This window comes from Apteryx rowi, unplaced genomic scaffold (genome assembly GCF_003343035.1).
Source record: "Apteryx rowi isolate R43461 unplaced genomic scaffold, aptRow1 scaffold_647, whole genome shotgun sequence".
Classification (NCBI taxonomy): Eukaryota; Metazoa; Chordata; class Aves; order Apterygiformes; family Apterygidae; genus Apteryx; species Apteryx rowi.
Window position 1 is genome coordinate 284792 of NW_020450924.1, and position 18619 is coordinate 303410.

Consider the following 18619-nt stretch of genomic DNA (forward strand, 5'->3'; position numbering starts at 1 on the left):
GTGTGTGTGTGTGTGTGTGTGTGTGTGGTCAACAAAAGCACCGAACTTGATCCGCAGCACCCTCTGCTCTTCAAGTTCTAAAATTACCAAAGAGAGCCAAGCCCAAGAGAACTGAAGCTAACATGGATGAGAAGGGACTGGTAAAACAGAAAGAGGAGCCATGCAAAGATTATTAATAGAACTAGAAGTTTAAAAGTCTTTTTTATATAAAAGGTACAGAGCTCTGGAAGGAGGAAACAGTATGAAAGATTAAATCCCCATTTGATTTTGGGGAAGATGCAGCTGGGTGAGAGGGGTTAGAACTGCTGAAGTGGTCAGTGATTTTATATTAAACCAAAATGAAATGAAATTCCACAGCACATACAAGAAAGGAGACCCTGAAAAGGAGCAACAGAGGAAAGTCTGAGAAACTTTTGGAGTTGTTGATCCTTAAGCTTACAAGCCTAAGATTCTACTACTTACAAGAAAGGCAAGGACTTAAAGAACATGTCTTGGACTAGAGGAAGATGCTGTGGGCACAATTGTTGAGATGATTTGGGGGGAAAATCGGCCCTTCTTTGCCAAGGGAAAAAACAGCATTTTCAAGGACAAATACCTGATCTCTTTTCTTTTAATGCAAAAGGGAAGTCAAGGGCTTTTTCTGCATACTTGGAGAGCAAATTATCAATATCTTCTACAGCAAAGCCAATTTCCTGTCCAGCTAAGAGTTGGTGTAGTGTCTGCACAGCCACAGCTACCCAGTCCACTTTCATATTCATGAGGAGCTGCTCCAGCATGAGCAGTGGCCTGGAGGAGAGGTGGAAGTAGTTAACACGGTAGAGCTCAGGTAGAGTCAGCAACACCTGGGACACAATTAAAAAAAATTAAAATTATACATCCCCAAATCTGGGTTTTTGTAAGAGTAAAGGTAAGGAACTAGCAGAGCTGCTTATGATGCAAGGAATGGAAAAACATTTAGAGGCTAAGAAATGCAGATGGGACTTCTTGGGCCTGTTCTTAGTTCTGTTACAGAATTACTGAGTGAATTTGGACAAATCACTTGGCTTCTGCCTGACCTGTTTCACATTCTATAAAACACTGCCTCACTCCAGAGAGGGAAAGCTGAGAAAGGGAAAGCATTTTTGACCTTGTGACAGCAATGTTCTAGTAGGGTAGAGCATATTCTCCCATTAAAATAAACTTTATTAATAAACATTGGCCCAATCAATCTTTAAAATTTTGTCTCTTGTCTCTTCACTACATCCATCATTTCAGGAAGCATGGAAAGGAAAAAATAAGAGCAGTTCTCCGAAAGATGATCAGTCAATATGGATGCTTTCCAAGTTAACACGGTGTCCTCCAAGAGGGACCATAAACAAACAGCAAATGTAACAGAAGTGTTGCACCAAGCACTGGAACAGGGCTACAAGTAGCAGCTTGCAAGAAGCACCTATTATGGAAAGCACTGCATTTTGTTTACATATGCATCTACTGCTTAATGCATTTATTCCCAGGTGGAACACAGACCCTATATGACTTCTATAAAGGTAATGGCCATCCAGAAAAAGAAATAATATTGCCCACCTTTGGAAGGTATTTGGGAGTTCCTTAGAAGAAATATGTAAGTGTCAAAGACCACTACACAAGCGGACATATATTTATTCATATTACTACACCCGGAATAGTGGTAGCACTGGAAGGACACCTGGTGTTTCTGACACATCAGAGAATAAGTTTAGGATGCTTTCTTTTTCACTTGGACAAAGGTAACAAACGTCCTGATAAGCACCTCAATTTTATTTCCCTCCTAGTCTCTGTGGTCCTTCACTCCCCACAGCTCAGACACAAGAATGCTCTGTTCACACCACGAGCTGCAATCACCTCAGAATATAGGAACTACAAAGATGGTGAAGGGAAAGACTACTTTTAAGCCATCTCCACCTTCCTTTGGTGCTGTCAGCACAGGTAGGGACTGGACTCATGAACTGAGGTCCCATACAGTAAGAGGGCTCTGGTAAAAGTTTACAGGCAGATACTTATAGAATTATACATTGCTCTAAATCTCACAATGCAGCAGTTTTACTCACTTTTGATCCCATATAGAGAGCCTGAATTTCATTATGGCGTGCAGCTGTCAGGTTCCTGTAGAAGTGAGTTGTGAGGTAATCGGCCAAGAAGTGAGAGGCTGCCAAGCTGGGATGCTGATCAAGGGACTGTTCACTGATGGCAAGGCAAATATCAAGGTCTTCTATTCTTTGCAAGAGCTACAAATAGAGACAAAATACAGTGTATCCCAATTACATTCCTGGAAAGTACTCTTTAAATCACATGGTCCATGACAGATTATTGCCCTGTGATGGTCCTACAAGCATTTTATTTAACTTGCACCAGTCTTTTACATATATATAATGATGATTTAGATCATTCATTTATAGGTTACCTCATTGCCTAATTGCTCCATTTAATAATCAAAATAGATTTATAATTAAAGCAAGCAAAAAATTAAGCAAAGAATGAGGCAGAAGAGGCATCAATGAGAAAGCTCTACTCTGCTAAGTACTTTAATGCCTATATAGTCTAAAACAGCCTTCACTTTTATTTCCCTCTCTCCATTAATAGCAGTGACCCCTAATTATTAAAACCAGAAGAATTTACACTTTATTAAGTTTGGGCACTGAAGCCTAACCGACCAATTTCTGTTATTACTTTCACTTCCTGGTTCTTTGGCTTAGACAGCACAAAAATGTTTCCTTATGATTTCTCAAATAAAAAGGGGCCCCACATTTCGATTTAATTAGAATGGCCATAAAGGCATTTACACTATTTCATTCCAAAACTAGACCTCCAAGCTATATTTTCACTTAAGTGGACTGGGTGAAAGGCAGGACTCTGAAAGTGAATCTAAGCAAATGGCATCCTTTAAAGGAGAAAAAAAMCCAGCAAAATGCCTATAAGCCAAAGAAAGCAGTTCTTCTATAACCTAATAACCATAAAGCAATTTGCCAACAAGTAATATAGAGACAAAACAAAAGACAAAACACAGACAAGTCTCATTTTATGATATTATTTCTTAGTTCTCAGAAAAAAATACTGGCATTTAAGAAAACAGTGTGCAGCTCTCACAGTTGCAGAAAAAACATAGGACAGGCTAAAAACCTCACATAAACTGTTAAATAAAAGTATTTCTCAAGACTGGCCTAAAGTCTCTGGAATGCTCTACCTTACACAGTTTGAGCTGTTTGGGCTGAGAGCTACAACAGCTCCAGAACACATCTCAAAAGTAGTTGTTGACATTAAGTCAGAGAAAACTAAAGACCTCAGCATGCATCATTGATCTTAGATCTAAGCAACTCTGCATATTATCTTGTACGTTTATAAAGAAGAGGGTAGCTCTGTTCCCCTCTCCCCTCATCCATTTGACACGAGTAACTCATGGCGACAAAAGTTTGGATACCTTGTTCTCAACTAATTTGACCTTTAGATGCGAGGTTGAAACAGTCCTGCTGTTACCTTCGATGCTTTTTCCATGTCTCCTGTCTCCAGTAAGTGGAGGAGGTGTTCACGGTGAAGGCTGATTAAATTTTCTCTTGGGACAGGATACAAGTGGCCCCATTCCTCACACAACTCATAATCCTGAAACAAAACACAAACAAAAAACACAAATAAAAACCCAACTTCCTCCAATGCAGCTGTTTCTTCCAAAGTCCCGATGAACTTCAAGAAATTCTGTAGCTTAGATTCCTCTCCCTCATACAGAAGTAAATAGTTAAAACAACAAGGAGAAAAAGAAGAGATTCAATTTTGCCACAGTCACAGACCATAGTGAAAATACTCATATCTCCCAGTAGGCAAGTAGTCTTTCCAGACAGACACTTCTCAAGCTAGCTATCACTACCTGGGATCTGTGGTATTGACACTCAAAGTAATTAAGCCTGTATAATGCCAAAAGCCATACTACTAAAGATTTCAAAATTCTAAGAGAAAAGAACAGGCTGTATTTCAGAATAAGAGTTATTGGACTCTTTGCATGTAAATCTTGACATTAAACACATATTTGCATCTGTTTCTGCAGCACAGAATTGAATAAAGGATTTATTTCTTAAAAGGTAATCTGTTGACCAGTGTTTTAAAATACTATTTTCAATAAATTTATCCATCCAAAATGCAACGTGTTCTAGTTCAATAACATTCACATGAAGATGCCTAACCTTTGCCTTCAGAATGATATCCATGATGGCTTGAGGATCATCAGTGCAGGCTCTTTTCAGATCCTGCCAGTCACTCCACAGTGGTTCATTTTGCAAATTCAGTATCTGAAAAAATTAGTGTAGCACAAATTTTAAAAACCATTATCCACAATAACCATTAAGCCTAAGAAAATGGCTGAACTGATCACATTATGAGTTGCCTCATACCAAGAAAGTTAAACAAGGGGCCCCTTGCTTATCTCCGCCCCTTTTCTGGAAGGATGTAATGCACTTCTATCCCAAAAAAGAACTACAGGATTTTCTGAGGTGTGGTTTTCTGAGTGCCTTTGTGCAAACAGATTTCTAAGGCAAAGTTTCTAAAAGATATGCATACTGCAGACACTGTTAGCACTAACAGTGCTATAGTTGAGGTGACTTTCAGCTAGCTGAACCACTGCCAGACAGAATTCACAACTCCTCTTTTTGCTTGGTCTGGCTTTCCAGTCTGTGTTGAACTTCAGGCCAACTAGTCTGACTTAGCTTGGGTATCTACATTACGTCGCAGTTAGAAGCACTGATTTGCAATACAGACATTCATTGGACCACTTGTCCCATAGACTATGCCTAGACACATCAGCACGTCTTATAAAATGATGAACTGCCATGGGAAGCTTCCAGAGGTTCTCGCATTTGTACAGACTGGAAAAACAAATATTTTGGGATAAAGAAAAAAGTGGCCTCACTCAAAAGTTTAGGTCTAATAGTGTTTGCAAACCTGAAGTCTAATAGGTGAGTGGAAAAGTTATGAAGGATGGAGGGGGAGCATTAACTGGATATTAAATCCAATACTAAACAGCACTGAAAACATGATCTGCTTTGAATGAAAGACTTGAAAAGCTGTTGTGATGAAAAAAGAACCAATGTTTTTTTCCAAGGGCATGCATATTCTCTCCCTGTTCCCTATTTTGTCTTACTGGTTACTTAACAGAATGGCTTTGTACCTTCTGATAAACCTGCAGTTCCTTCTTCCTGCTCTGCAGATTGGATTTTAGTTCACCAGTTATGTCCAAATCAGACGCGCAATAAGCTAGGATTTCCAAACAGGCATCAAGGGGCCATTTGTCTAGACAGCGGAGGGCCAGCCTACTCCTCAGTGTTGCGTCTTTTACTGGGAACAAGTACTGCCAACCATCTTTACCTGGGGGAGGATGACAAACAAACAAACAAAGCCCCACAAACCATCAGTCTGAAGCTCAGTTTCTATGGTTTAGAAAAGAAAACCCTTATCCACACTGAGTGCCCTCACCAAGAGAAAAACAGTACAGCACTGGAAAAGCCACGCTAGACTCATCCCAAGCATCAGATTTTCAGGAAGTAGTGAAAGTCAGAATGGGACACTTATGGTCTTTAGACTCCCAACAGCCCCTCCTTTCACAGGATACATCATGCATGTATCCCTTGAAGGGAAAACAATAATACTGCTGCAAGAGATGTTCCATTAACGGTACTATAATTGACATCTCCTGATGTATTCAGCTCTTCACAAATAAATAACACCACAGAGCCATCCCAGTTCTATGGTACAATTTTTATTATTATTTTTTTAATTAAGTTTAGTGTCAGGATTTGCTCATTTGTAAAACAGAAGTCAAACCATCAGCAAAACCAAGTTTACAATGGGGGAAGGGAAGGGATTAGTTTCTGTTCTTCAGATTTGCCCAAGGACCACCAACTATGTCCTTAGTTTCTACCTCCTGTGCCAGGCTGTACTCTTTATTAAAAAACAAACAAACAAACAAATAAAAACACATAATGCTTCTTACCATCAGCAGCTGCACAGCCCAGCACAGCATCCTTCACACTGGCCAGCTCCTCCATTCCCTGGCTGTATAGATCCAAGACCTTCAGAGCTCTGGCCCAATCCTTTGCTGTAAGTGCTTGTTCAAAGACTCCCATTAGTACCTCAACAGCTGTGGTGGAATGCAGTCCTAGGAGAACCAGAGACACGTGCGTCTTGCCACAGAGGACACTAGCCAAACTGCTGCCTTCCTCCTGCTGATTCTGAAGTGGCTCAAACATAGTAAGAAGAAATCGTTCCAGTACTGAGAATTCCTTCAACAGTGCCTCACACTCCCTGGAAATCTGTTCCAAACCTAATGGCACCTCCCGYTTGCCCCGAAATTCCATCCATGATAAATTGGATTTAGGAATTTTCTGTACATTAGATGCACTTAAACATGCCACTGTGGCCATTAGCCTTGACTGAGACTTTAGGAAGTCCAGGGAGGAGGCAGTGAGTGTGCTCTGGTTCAAGTCAGTCACAGAGGATGGGGCCTGAGTGGAGACATCCTCAGAAGCTGTGGCAGGATTATGGATAGGTATTTCAACATCTGGCAGGCAGTTGTAGGCATACAAGCGTGCTAGGCTGCTTATGTTTGCCAGAATGGACATTGTCTGGCTGTTTTGCCTTGCACTGCACAAGGAGAGTGGTTCACAGCAACAGTTAACAATAACTTGCTGCACATTCAAGTTCAACTCTTCTTTAGCCAAAAGGGAAGAAAGCCTGCAGGATTGAAACAGAACCAGCTTACTCAAAGTGTAGGAACAGTACTCTACAATTATCTGCTTTCATAAACCTTCCAAGCATTCTGCAAATACAAGCCCCTTATATCCTTCACAGGAAGAGTCCAAATCCTACATTTACCCTGTATGAGAAAATTTATACAGCACAAGGATGATAATTCAGATCTTACGCTGCCATTCCTTTAAAGAAGTGGAACTTACTTCTCAAACACTAACTTCTATCTAAATGCCACATACTAAAACAGTTTACTATTAGTGCTAAACCTTTTTAAGAGCTACTTTGTCAAATCTCAAATCGGAAACTTTCCATGACAGCCCAATTTGTTTGTGACAAAAACAACTTCAATTACTCAGTCTACCAACAGGCCAGTGCAAGACAGCTGTCTTCCTAAGAAGCTCTGTTGGTCTATTTTATTTTGTTATACTTCTAAGATGCAAGTCTACTGCTCTCAACTGTCACAGATTAAATTAAAAAAAGTACACACAGAGGCACTTTTTTTCCCCAACAGACAGCAACTGTCAAAAATATGAAGCTGTAGCTTTAACTAGCAAAAATCTTCAGTGCTATTTTGGTCGAGAAGCCAGTGATTATGCTCCTCTCTGCACACTAACCCTTGCAGCATTAAGTGACCTGCTGGTGCGACAGAGCGAAGGGAGACTGTATAGCCTGTGCTAAGTAGCCACAGAAGACTTCAATCTTGGTTGAGGTCCAAACTCACCAACACTAAATCAACCTAGGTAAGTATACCTGAAAAGCACCAACCTGTCAGGATGAACCTGTTTCTCAAACACGAGTTGGGAGAGCAGGTGAGATGGACTCTGCTGTAACAGTATGAAAGGATTTCCCACTTTCACTTCTGCAGATAGATCAAGACAGAACATCTGTTATAAGAAAACACATTAGCTGAATACATCAACCAAGTCTTGTTTCAGAAACACAAGTTTTAAAAGCCTGAATCTGAAGCTTCTTTGTCGACATTCAAAGGTCCGCATTCACATAAGTGAGGTAAAGTCCAGAGCAAACTACAAGGCATTTATGATTATGAKATGCCTTTCAAACTTTGCATCATTGGCTCACATTTTACTGGATGTGTTACCAGAATAGAGTGCTTTATGGAGTGTCATTGGCTTTTAAGTGAGATCTAGGTACAATGGTACAATCGGTTTAGCAACTTTACTTCAACCTCTAACTAAAACATGCATTTGTAGTGAGAGACAGAACACATACAGTATTAGTTTCTGAGGATTCTCTGGATATAGATTAAAGAGTCTCTGCCCTAATCAGATCCAGGCGAGCAAAGGAGATGGCGAGGGGGAGGTAAAAACAACACAGAAGTACAGGTACTTTTAAAAATGGAGTAAAACCCTGGCCAGCACTGCTGAAATGCCTTTGTACTGACCACTGAGTAACTGTAAGCAGATTCTCAAACTCATCTTCGCCTTTTACCTTCTAGTGCAACAAGACTAACTCAGTCTTTAAATATCACACATTTTTTGGTTTTCGCAGTAAGTTCTTGGGGATTGAATCATGTCCATATAGAAGTTACTGCTGGCATAATAGCAGCCTGAGCTGAACCAGCATGTCTGAAAATGGTTCTTTRTCCTCTTCCCTTATCCTTTACACTCTCTAAAACCAGTACTGTGGTATTTTGCATTAGTGCAGCTAAACTGAATTCTATTTTAAAAACACAAAGCATTTTTCTCCTATCAGTTGACAGTATTTTCCTTCTAACAACTATATACGCTGATGATGCATTTCTCTTCATGAACCACCATCATCATTTGATTCAGTGATAAAAATTCTGTCTGATTACCTGCACACAGCCTTCTAAAACACTCTCCTCCTGTCCCTCTAGAGCAGTGGGGCCTAGGTTGCCTTTAAGAGAGCTAGGAAGTACACAGAACGCTAATCCACTGGATGCATAAGTCAGTCTTTCCTTACAGGGGTAGTGGTCAGAATTTGGGAGGGCTGGGGGGTGGGGAGGAAATGTTCATAAAAAAAAAAAAGCAGAATCTGGGTCTGCACTTAACATTACCATTCTGATTTTCCCAGTGCAATCAACTACCGTCTTAGCTGTGGGTGATCCAGCCACTAAGAAATAAATAATACTAATAAAAAAAAAAGACAACAACGATAATCAATAGAAATGGAAAAAAAAATCCGACTATGCATAGGTAGTCAATAGGTTTGGCAAGGACCCATTTTCACATGGCTACTTTTCAGAAGCAGGCCAGACTGTGCATTCTGGGTAACTTCACCTATGGTCAGGCTTTCCAGCAGAAATCACTTACCTAGCTCTGCATTCAGGCTTCGTAATACAACAGCAGCCAGTGTAGTAATATAATCAAAGAAGGTCTTCACAAAGTTTGTCTTTGTGCTGCTCTCTGGCGTGGTTTGGATATATTGGTCAATAGTCTTCAGCAGGAGCTGGGTTTGATTCCAAACTGGGTGTTTCTCCAGTTCCAAAGGTTTCAGAGAGGCCTGTTCTACCAAGGTGCTAAGCAGGCTCCCTTTGGAGTCTGGTTGAAGAGAAAAGATGCAGATTCAAGATTCAAATAAGAATTAAATGCCAAAAAATAAAGATGTTTAGCTTAATTTCTTCTCTACAATTACAGCCTGCAGTCTGGACATTAAAATTTTACTGAAAGCAATAGAAGTTTTCACAGCAGAATAAATCAATAGTTCATCTAAACTGATAACCTTGCCTCTAGCAGCTTAGAAAAGCCTGAAATATATCTACTTGTGTGGTGTTAACACAAACTTATTCCAAGACACAGCTGTTGACCAGTCCTTATGCCCTCAAACATTTAGCTCTCCTAACTTTTTGCTCATTAATAGTAAGATCTTGAAATATTTTATGAACATCTATACGCCATTTAGAAGTTTGATGAATGGGGTGAGGGACAGCAAAGGGGGCAGAGAAGAAAACTCCAGTGCTATAAAACGCAAAAGAGCTTTGCAAAAAGGCTGTAGTAGTTCTAAAACCCTGGAAGACATTCCTAAAAAAGTTTTTCGATAGCCCTATGAAAACTGGAAGGTACATTATGTTACAATAGTTTTACAAGTGTATCCACTTTTATAAAAACAAAGGAAAAAGCAACAGGAAGAAGACATCTGATTATCTACAAGCTGTCAGGTTAAAATACATTTAAAGAATTCCTTGTTAGGACTGGATAAAAATAGCAAAAGTAATAACCTCAGATATACTCATTTACATTTTCTTCTCTGGTAAGTTCCCAATTTTAGCTCTGATAAGAATGCTTGGGTTATAAGAATTAGAGATAAGTTTTTATATCTTATATTTGTGATTTAGAAAATACATATATTTATGCATACATAAAAGAGCATTACTACTAGGTTTACAGTTTTTTGGATTGCACCCATGCACTTCAGTTTCAGACAGCTTAACAAAAACAAAACACCACACAGGACAAACCACAAAATTTAGATGCATTTGTTAGTCTTCATGATCACAAAATTAACTCACCTACAGAATATTCAACACGTGTCAGTGCTTTTAGAATTTGATCGAGATGTTGTGATAAAACAATCTCATTAGTAATACTTTCTTCTGTCAAGGAAGGGTAGCAAGCCTGCAGAAGAAGGTCTACAATACTGCATCGAAAATGACTACTTATTTTCTCATCTGAGATCTCTATAAACAAAGAGAAAGAAATAACAACTACACAAAAAATGGAAGTATCTTTGCACAGAAAAAGACCTGCAGAACTAAAAATTATAACTAGTTTGTCAAAATCAGAGTTGTTCACAGTTGATTCAGAATTGAGCTTTTTTGTTGTTGTTTTAAACACGAAGCCAAAAAACACGGAAAGTTCAAATTTTCCATCTCAATAGAAGACAAGAATTTGAAATAAGCACATTCAAACGGAAAATTGTATCAGCAAAGCATACTACCTGACTTGGACTGCCCTTGTGACGTGCAGGAATAGTTGAGAATTTTATTGATTTGCTGAAGAACTGCTGGGAAGCCCTTTATACCTTCAGAGTGCAGTAAAACAAAGTCAGGTCTGTGGCCTAGAAAAGACATTGGACAAAGGAGGCAAAATAAAAGTTAGGAGTGGAAAAAGGGAGAAACTAATATGAAAACGTAAAACGAAATTTCAGTAAGACTCCAGTATTTGCACAAACAGCACAGCATATAAAGGCATCTTTCACCTCCATGCCCCTATTGATGAACAGAAAAATCAAGAGCCTACCCCAAGTTTCAAGGCTATTGTACAGTCTTCTTTCTGCTGTTTCCAAAAGCTGCTTACAAGTCTTCCAGAGATGGCACTGAGTACAAGCTAGGTCAAATGCTGCCATTGCTGAAGGACTGAGGTCCTCCAGAACTTCCCGCAGAGGATCAGTATGCTCGAGCTGGATGTTGCTGGTCCAGAAGTTTTCTTGGAGAGTAGGGGCAAGACTTCCAGAAGTTGCAAGTAATTTATCAGTAACATCCGAGATGGAATAAAATACCATGCCTACATAAGTAAGCAAAACACACCATCATTAATTAAATGGAATATTTATCTTAGATCCTACCATGGATAGGATTTTCTAATTCTTTAAGAATGTACTTCAACAGGTGGTCTGCTTCATGGACCAATTCCTGCAGAGTGGATCAAACAAATCCAATTGGGCATCAACAGCAAATTCCAGCATTCTCAGTCTCTTTCTCTGTCAAAGATGACCCACTTACTATTCTGAGCAATTATCACACTTAAGGCAGTATTTAAGTTGTTTTTCCCCGTTTTCCACTTCTTTACCTTTGATGAATGGGACTAAAGAAATCCAGTCCTTACCAGCTGCTGCTGCATTCCCAATAGCCTGAAGTGTTGAACGACCACTGCCAGATTTCCTGATGCCTCCAGTGCCATCTGATGTTTGATTCTCAATGTTGTGCTCCACTCTGGCCATCTCTCGTACCACCTCTTGGTAGCGCTCCATGAAAACCAACTCACCATAACAGGATGAAGTATCCAGATTAAACATCAAAGCCACCTTTCAAGAACAACAATAAATGTAATTATAGAGCATAGCAAAAGAAGTTTTCAAAGGTCAAAGAGTTTGGGGTTTTTTTTGGAGGGGATCGGAAGGAATAAAATAAAATAGATACTTTAATTGAAAAACATGCACACAGCAACAGTGGGCTGAAATGGCATTTTCTTCCCCCAAGAGTTTTAAGTGCCTGAAGAATAGTGCCTTAGAGACTGTTTTCAACTATTTTTTATAAAACTCAGCTATTATGTGCTACAAGACAAGATTTGAATTCATCTGCATATCTATCTTTCAGAACTATGCTTCAGGATTTCAATATATCAGGTAATGAGAAAAATCTAGCAAGCAATGTGTCCAAAATAAACTACTTTGAACAAATTCTTATTCAGCAAGGGATACCTTCTAGATATTTAAACATAGAGCAGATAACTTGCACAATTGTGCAAGTTAAGTTCCTACTATCAAGCCATTAGCAAAATGCAAACCAAGCTTGAATTCTTTACCATGAGAGATACTGAATTTCAGAGTAACAAAGGAATATAGATGCTTCTTGAGCCTGTAAGTAGGGAAAAGATGAAGTAGTACGTTTGCAGTCAAACAAAACTAATGAGTTGGGCAGTCAACTGCTGCTGATGCAATGCTTTAATGATACCAACTGCTGTGATAGTATTATCTCAAACTCAGCCAGGTCACTGCTTTTTACAGAGGATCCAATTGCTGATGCACTTCAAGATGCTTTTTCAGAGCATCAGCCCAAAAGCCACATACAGAAAGGTATGCACAACTGTGAGGGGGTAAAGAATTACAGGTATGCAGACGGGTAATTACAAGTCTTTTTGCTTATTTCTAGCACTGTGAATTTAGCCTCAGCACACCTTCAAATAAATGTACTCACCACTTTGGGTAGGGAATACATTTGCATGTTACTGCTGAGCTTAAAGGGGGCAGAGTCATGGTTTTGATTCACTGACTACAGTAAGCAGCTCAAATGCTGCTTCTTCAAGAGACTTCATGTGAGCTCTTCACCTTCTCCTTCACTCGGTTGATACACGAAACAGTCAGCTTTGATCAAATATTTCCATGCTTTGAAAACCTAGGTTCAGAGGAGTTTTTTTTTTTTTTTTTTTTTTAAACACAAGGGGAGGGGGCAAAAAAAAAAACCAACCCAAAACACCACAGTAGCCTCCTTGCAATGTCATCTTGGAATATCTTTGCTCCTTTCACATATTTTTACTGCTGAAGTCACTCTTTTGCTTCAAACAGATGCTTCAGCTCTGTGCTTGCTAATGCAGAAGGAGTGTGAACTTCATCAGCTGTCACAAAGACAAATGCCAATACCAAATTAGATTCTAAGTTGCACAAAATATATGCAGCTCATTTACCTGATGGGCTTCTATGAAGTTTCCTCTCAAAACACAAGAAACTAGGAGTGATTCTGGTGGGGAAAGCATCATAGGAATCAGGGAGTTTTGCTGCTGTGGTCTCATCCTACTTTCCAGATCACTCCAGCCAGACACATTATTGGTACTTCCCTCTTCAAGACAAGAGAATTAATCAGTATACTATTATGAGAAAACATTTCATCAGATAATAGCCAATTATCAGATAACAGTACTTCTTACATTTAACACAAAGATACAGGAACAGAGTTTACAAACAGTTTTAGTGTGAAGCAGACAATATAAGCCCCTTGTTAAAAATTCTCATAAGATTTGACTATTTGGTCAGAACCTTAATTTCGCTTCTCATCCAAATGTAACACTGCTTAGCAGCTATATAATGCAGATGCTATGCTAGGGCACTGGTTCAATATTGATAGAGGGAAAAGTCTCAAGTACTGGACCAAATAAATCAACAATCTAAGACAGATTCACTGATTCCTCAGAATCCAAGACAGAGGCTGGCAATGAGTCCTAGCTTTCGAAGCCAGCCAAGAGATCATAACCCCAAAACACAAGACCTTCTGTCACTCAGCGTGGCAACAACATTTCTTCTTTCACAGGAAAAACTAAAAAACATCTATGGATATAACAGACACATACCTTCTATCAAAAAAATTCACTGAAATTTTTATACTGCATAATTCAAACTAGGTACCCCGGAACAGCCAACCAGTGACAGTCAGGCAAAACCCACAATTAACGTAAAAGCTAACAAGCACAAAGAAAACTAGTAAAGTCAACATGAAAATGAGAACAAGATGTCAGTAGTGGCAAGTAATTTTGAAAGGTATCTGCAATCTGTTCAGGCTAAGCATTAGCACAACTTTCACTGTTGCACCCTTTCAAAATCTCAGTTGTAAAGACTGAGTTCAAACTTCCGCAACAGCCATTGCTCAGCACAAGCTTTGCAGTAGGTTGTTTCAGCTGAGTCATCATGCTTGTCATGTATGCACAACAACAAAGGAAGAAAGTTAGCTGCCAAGTTTAATAGGATCACAATTATATATGTATGTATAGATATACATATATAKAGAGAGATTTTTTATATATATAAAAATTTATTTTCAGGAGTCTGATATGGCCCTGAGAAAAATAACTGCACTGCTTCATACTTAAGTTTGGAAGAAAAAGAGTAATGCAAAACATACATTCACTACCAATCTATTACCTTTTTTGATGTTTTTCTGAAAAAACACCAAGAAAAAAAAATTTCTCTTATTTGAGAAGTAATATATACTATTTAACTAGAGAAAACTCTGCCAAAGGTGGGAGCTCTAAGAATCAAAGAGTTCTAATTTTGTCCTGCACAGAGCAGTAATTCAAGAATCAAGCAAATACTTTATCAGGACACATTGACAAAACAGAGCAATTCTTGTTTTGTGGCTTAATACCTGAGGTGCTGGTGCTCAGCTCACTACTTGTACTTTCTAATGATGGACCGGAAGTTCCCTCTTTCCCTAAAATGAAAAACAAATCAAAAACAGCCCATGAAATATACTTTGACCAGACAAGGTAATCACAATTTACTACAAATAGCAGGTAAGGCAATCGCAAGAGATCTTCAAGAGTACCTCACAAATGAGCCATCACTGAGGTCTATAATAAATGCAAAAAACCCACTGATTTGAAGAAAATGCTGGGCCACCCCATCAAAGTCTCTTGCCCAGTGATTAATGTCAGATACTTTAAAGCATCTTATTTGGAAATATCCCACTCCAAAACTAGCCTTATCTTTGAAGAACAAAGTTGAAAAGGGGGGAGGGAGCCAACTTTCTCCTGAGGGTGTGAATTTAAGTCACAAAGGTTCCTGTAAATTTGTATCTTAGGTACTACAGTGATTATGAATTCAAACATAACAGTCATTGGATATAGTGGAGACAACAGAAGAATTGGTATTGTAGTTGCAAGTTCCCCCTCAAAAATCAGGTTATGTATGAAAGAAGTTGTTTCCTTACCTCAATTTAAAATGAGTTATCTTTTAGTTGTGCAGGTAGGCTTTAGGAAAACAACATCAATCCGAGTAGAACTGGATTACGACACTTTAAACCAGTTAGTAAACTAAATCTAGTTCGCTACTTCCTGTCCAGTAAATCTAACCGCATTCAGCTAAGAGAGCTCAGCAATAYGATGTGCACTTCAGAGATGTCTTCTTTAAGTCATTTTCTCAACCCACCTGTTTTGTACCTTCGAGATCTACTTCGCTTCCTTAAGCTGGAGCATCTGATTAAAGAGCAGTATCGTCTGGATGCTGCAAGCTGATGTTCTGTGAAAAGATAAATTTAAACACAAAAGCCTTACCAAATAGCTGGACAGGACATAAACACAACTATTTGTCTACCTTGAAGAGTCTACCTGTACATCTACATAGGCAGAGCTCTGATGGCAAGCCTCCAAACAAAGGAAACGCACTTGATCTCAGCTAAAGGGCTCATTTGCAGTAAAGTCTAAAACAGCTCCTTCGAGTAATTTTGATGCAATTCAACTAATACTGTGTTTTTTCACTTGCATATCTAATATTGCTTAGAAGGGACTGTACTTTCCACTAATGAGTACAACTATACAGAAAAACAGGCAAAGTCTAAGCCCATACACAACTAGAAACAAGCAAAAATAGTAGGAATGAAAATAGTAAAACAGATGTTTTAGGAAAACCATAATGACAAATCAAACTCAGTTCCTCAGTACTACAGGGTACTAAGAACCCTAACCTAGTCAACAATTCTGAAATTGAACAAGTAACAGGGTGCGACCCTTGGGACAAAAATTTTTAAGAGACATGCAATGTCAAGGAAAGTCAGCTGCCTTTCCTTGGAAGATGTTCTCCAAAATAATTATTCTCATTTGTTGACAGAAGTTAACACTAAACAGTACAGAACCCCACAGAAAGCTACTGTCCTTTTCAGTATAAGGACTGAGGACTGCCTGCTGAAACATTCAGGCAACTGGCCAAAAGGAAACACATCAGAGCAACCCACTCCAAGAGTTCATCTCAACTACAGCACACCAAAACATTTCTTAGAAACTGTAGACTTGTTCCTGGATGCTACTCTTGCCTTGAGTTCCTCAGCCCCATCAAACCCATTCCTTTATAAGAGCAGACTTCAAAAGTGGTTAAACACAGGTCTGGAAAGGCCCTTTCTCAGACTCATTTGAGCTTAGTGTAATGAGTGATTGTATCAGTCATCCCCAGATGCTCTGAACTCATCAGATTTTGGACTGTCACCAGATTCTTCTGAGAGCTAAGCCCACCTTTCAAGACTATCATTCACCTTTCAAGACTATCATTCACCTTTCATTGAAGATACTTATCTGAAAGGGCCAGGCCAGTGAGACATCAGCTCTCTACCAAATGTGTAAATAAAGTTGAACCTAAGGCAAGTCTGGAGCTGGTGTCATTACCAGTGACTGGGGAGACTGCTTTCCTGCCCCTTTAAGAGGTGGAAACTACAGCTAATAAGCAGACAGGGTCTGCAGCAAAGAAAAGAGTTCTAAGTCAGCTGCCTGCAAATTTGAGTCATTTATGGAACCACATTAACTCTGAGAACTGCATAAAGAAAGCAGTAGCTTGGCAAACACTGGTATGTCCTTCATGGCTTTCAGCTCTGAGGGAGTCATTTGCATTTTAAATATTTTACCATCTAGGCTGGAGACACTATAAGAATGCTTTGAAGATCTCCTTTCCTAAGAGCAGGATAACAGCTAGAAGGCAGCAGGGGCCTGTTTTAGTAGTGTCATTCTGAAGGGACTGTTACCAACAAGGGCTAAGATGACCTGATTCCAGTCACACAGCTGGGATTATGAAACAAACACTGCCAGGTTGAGGTCAGTGCCAAACTTGTACCTGTGCACTTCAGCCAGACCCCCAGAATCTAAATGACCTTCCCTCCACCAACCAAGCTCCTGTGCTTGGAAGGCTTGATGCCCACGCTACTCTGCTGCCCAGTGTTTTTTGGGACATGGACTTTGCACGGTCCGAGATACACAATAAGTCACAGCGCTATACAAGCAAAAATCTGACAGTAGCAGTGCTAAGAAGTGATAGGATATGGACAAGGCTGGGAAACAGGTCCTTAAGTGTGTTGTCCTAGCCACTCCTGAGGAGTGGCCTACATCCCAGAATAACACAACTCCCTGTGAGATATGTTTCTAATGTGCTCTAAGACTGGGCTAAATCAACACTATGTCCATGAATGAGATGGCACTATCTGTCTTGCATTGGATCTTACACCACTTTGTCCCTTTGTGTCACTGTACTGTCAACAAAACTTGTGGTTAAGAGGTAGAAAAAAGGCAAATTGAAGCAATGTGTCCAAAAAGAGAAGGAAAAAAAAAAAAGCCTCAAACTTTTTTATTAGAATAGAGATCACTCACACTGAAGAATGGTGCAAGAACCAGGCGATCTTTAAGTAGGGCACCCTCCTATTATCCACCAAAATGTGCCCCTTCACTGACATGCTCAGGGAATTTAGTCTTGAGGGCACTGCATGGAGAGCGGCAACAGAATAGTATCAATACCACTAGAAAGCACCTAATATGAACCCTACCTGCATTTCTGTTACTCATCACCACTTTGTATCGCCAGTGAGCTTCAGAAAGGTGTTTGGAAAATTGCAACACACGACTCCCAAAACTGTCTCTGCTTGCAGAAAGATTCAAGCACTCGACAAGCTCCAGCTCTTCACGAAGCACGTTACTGGAGTCCCATGGGAGAGAACTCTGAATTTCTTCCAGGTGGTTGAGGAGCAACGTGAGGAAGGCATCCATGGCCACATCATCAACTAAAAATCCAGTGACACCATTGGTGAAGTGTTTCAGATCCAGATAGCTGTGCTGAGAAGATTTACAGCTTTTGCTACTCAACTCTGAGTCAGAAAAAGCTTGAGTATCCAAGTGGACCGTCTGAGCAGCTAGCAGGTGCCTCTCTAATTTCTTTTCAGCCTCTGTTAGGTGCTGTGGACTTTCTGAGGTGGAAGACTGTCGGCTAGCACTGCCTTCTACACTCACAGTAAAACTTTTTTTGTCAAGATCATCCTCCTCTGCATAGTCCTCAGGTTGGAGGATCTCAGTATGGAGGTCACTGTAGGAAACAAAAAGCAAGGAGAAGATGTTCTCCAGAAGCTCCAGGCGCAGAGGAGCAGGAACACTCCTTAAGAACTGCTGACATTTCACAAGGTACTGAGGAAAGACTGATGAGCAATCTGTATATGTAAAAATAAAAATAAAGAACACTTACAACATTTTCCAGGACATCTTTCCTCCCACCTCTGCCCTCCAAGGAAATGCTAGAACAGGGAACTGTCCCAGTGTTTCAGAGGTGATCATTCCTCTACAAATCAAGTACCTATATGTTCAGTGTTTTATATTTAGAAGGCCAGTGTGCCCCCTTGCAATTATTACCTTGTACAATGATGTACAAATTCAGACTACAC

General features: G+C 39.7%; 1 protein-coding gene across 8 annotated transcripts in view; it reads right to left on the bottom strand.

Annotated features, from left to right (window-relative positions):
* The window catches only part of ZFYVE26 (zinc finger FYVE-type containing 26), a 58774-nt gene that overhangs the window by 23141 nt on the left and 17014 nt on the right, over positions 1 to 18619 (bottom strand). For all 8 annotated transcript variants that reach the window (XM_026084548.1, XM_026084556.1, XM_026084549.1 and 5 more), the window contains 16 exons: positions 17735 to 18388; positions 15364 to 15453; positions 14582 to 14647; positions 13131 to 13282; positions 11553 to 11751; positions 10968 to 11231; positions 10666 to 10785; positions 10238 to 10405; positions 9042 to 9269; positions 7513 to 7606; positions 5990 to 6729; positions 5168 to 5364; positions 4188 to 4292; positions 3490 to 3612; positions 2067 to 2243; positions 596 to 842 (listed from right to left, as the gene is read on the bottom strand). In XM_026084548.1, the coding sequence (XP_025940333.1) occupies positions 596 to 842; positions 2067 to 2243; positions 3490 to 3612; positions 4188 to 4292; positions 5168 to 5364; positions 5990 to 6729; positions 7513 to 7606; positions 9042 to 9269; positions 10238 to 10405; positions 10666 to 10785; positions 10968 to 11231; positions 11553 to 11751; positions 13131 to 13282; positions 14582 to 14647; positions 15364 to 15453; positions 17735 to 18388 (3624 nt within the window). The remainder of the gene's footprint in view (positions 1 to 595; positions 843 to 2066; positions 2244 to 3489; positions 3613 to 4187; positions 4293 to 5167; positions 5365 to 5989; positions 6730 to 7512; positions 7607 to 9041; positions 9270 to 10237; positions 10406 to 10665; positions 10786 to 10967; positions 11232 to 11552; positions 11752 to 13130; positions 13283 to 14581; positions 14648 to 15363; positions 15454 to 17734; positions 18389 to 18619) is intronic.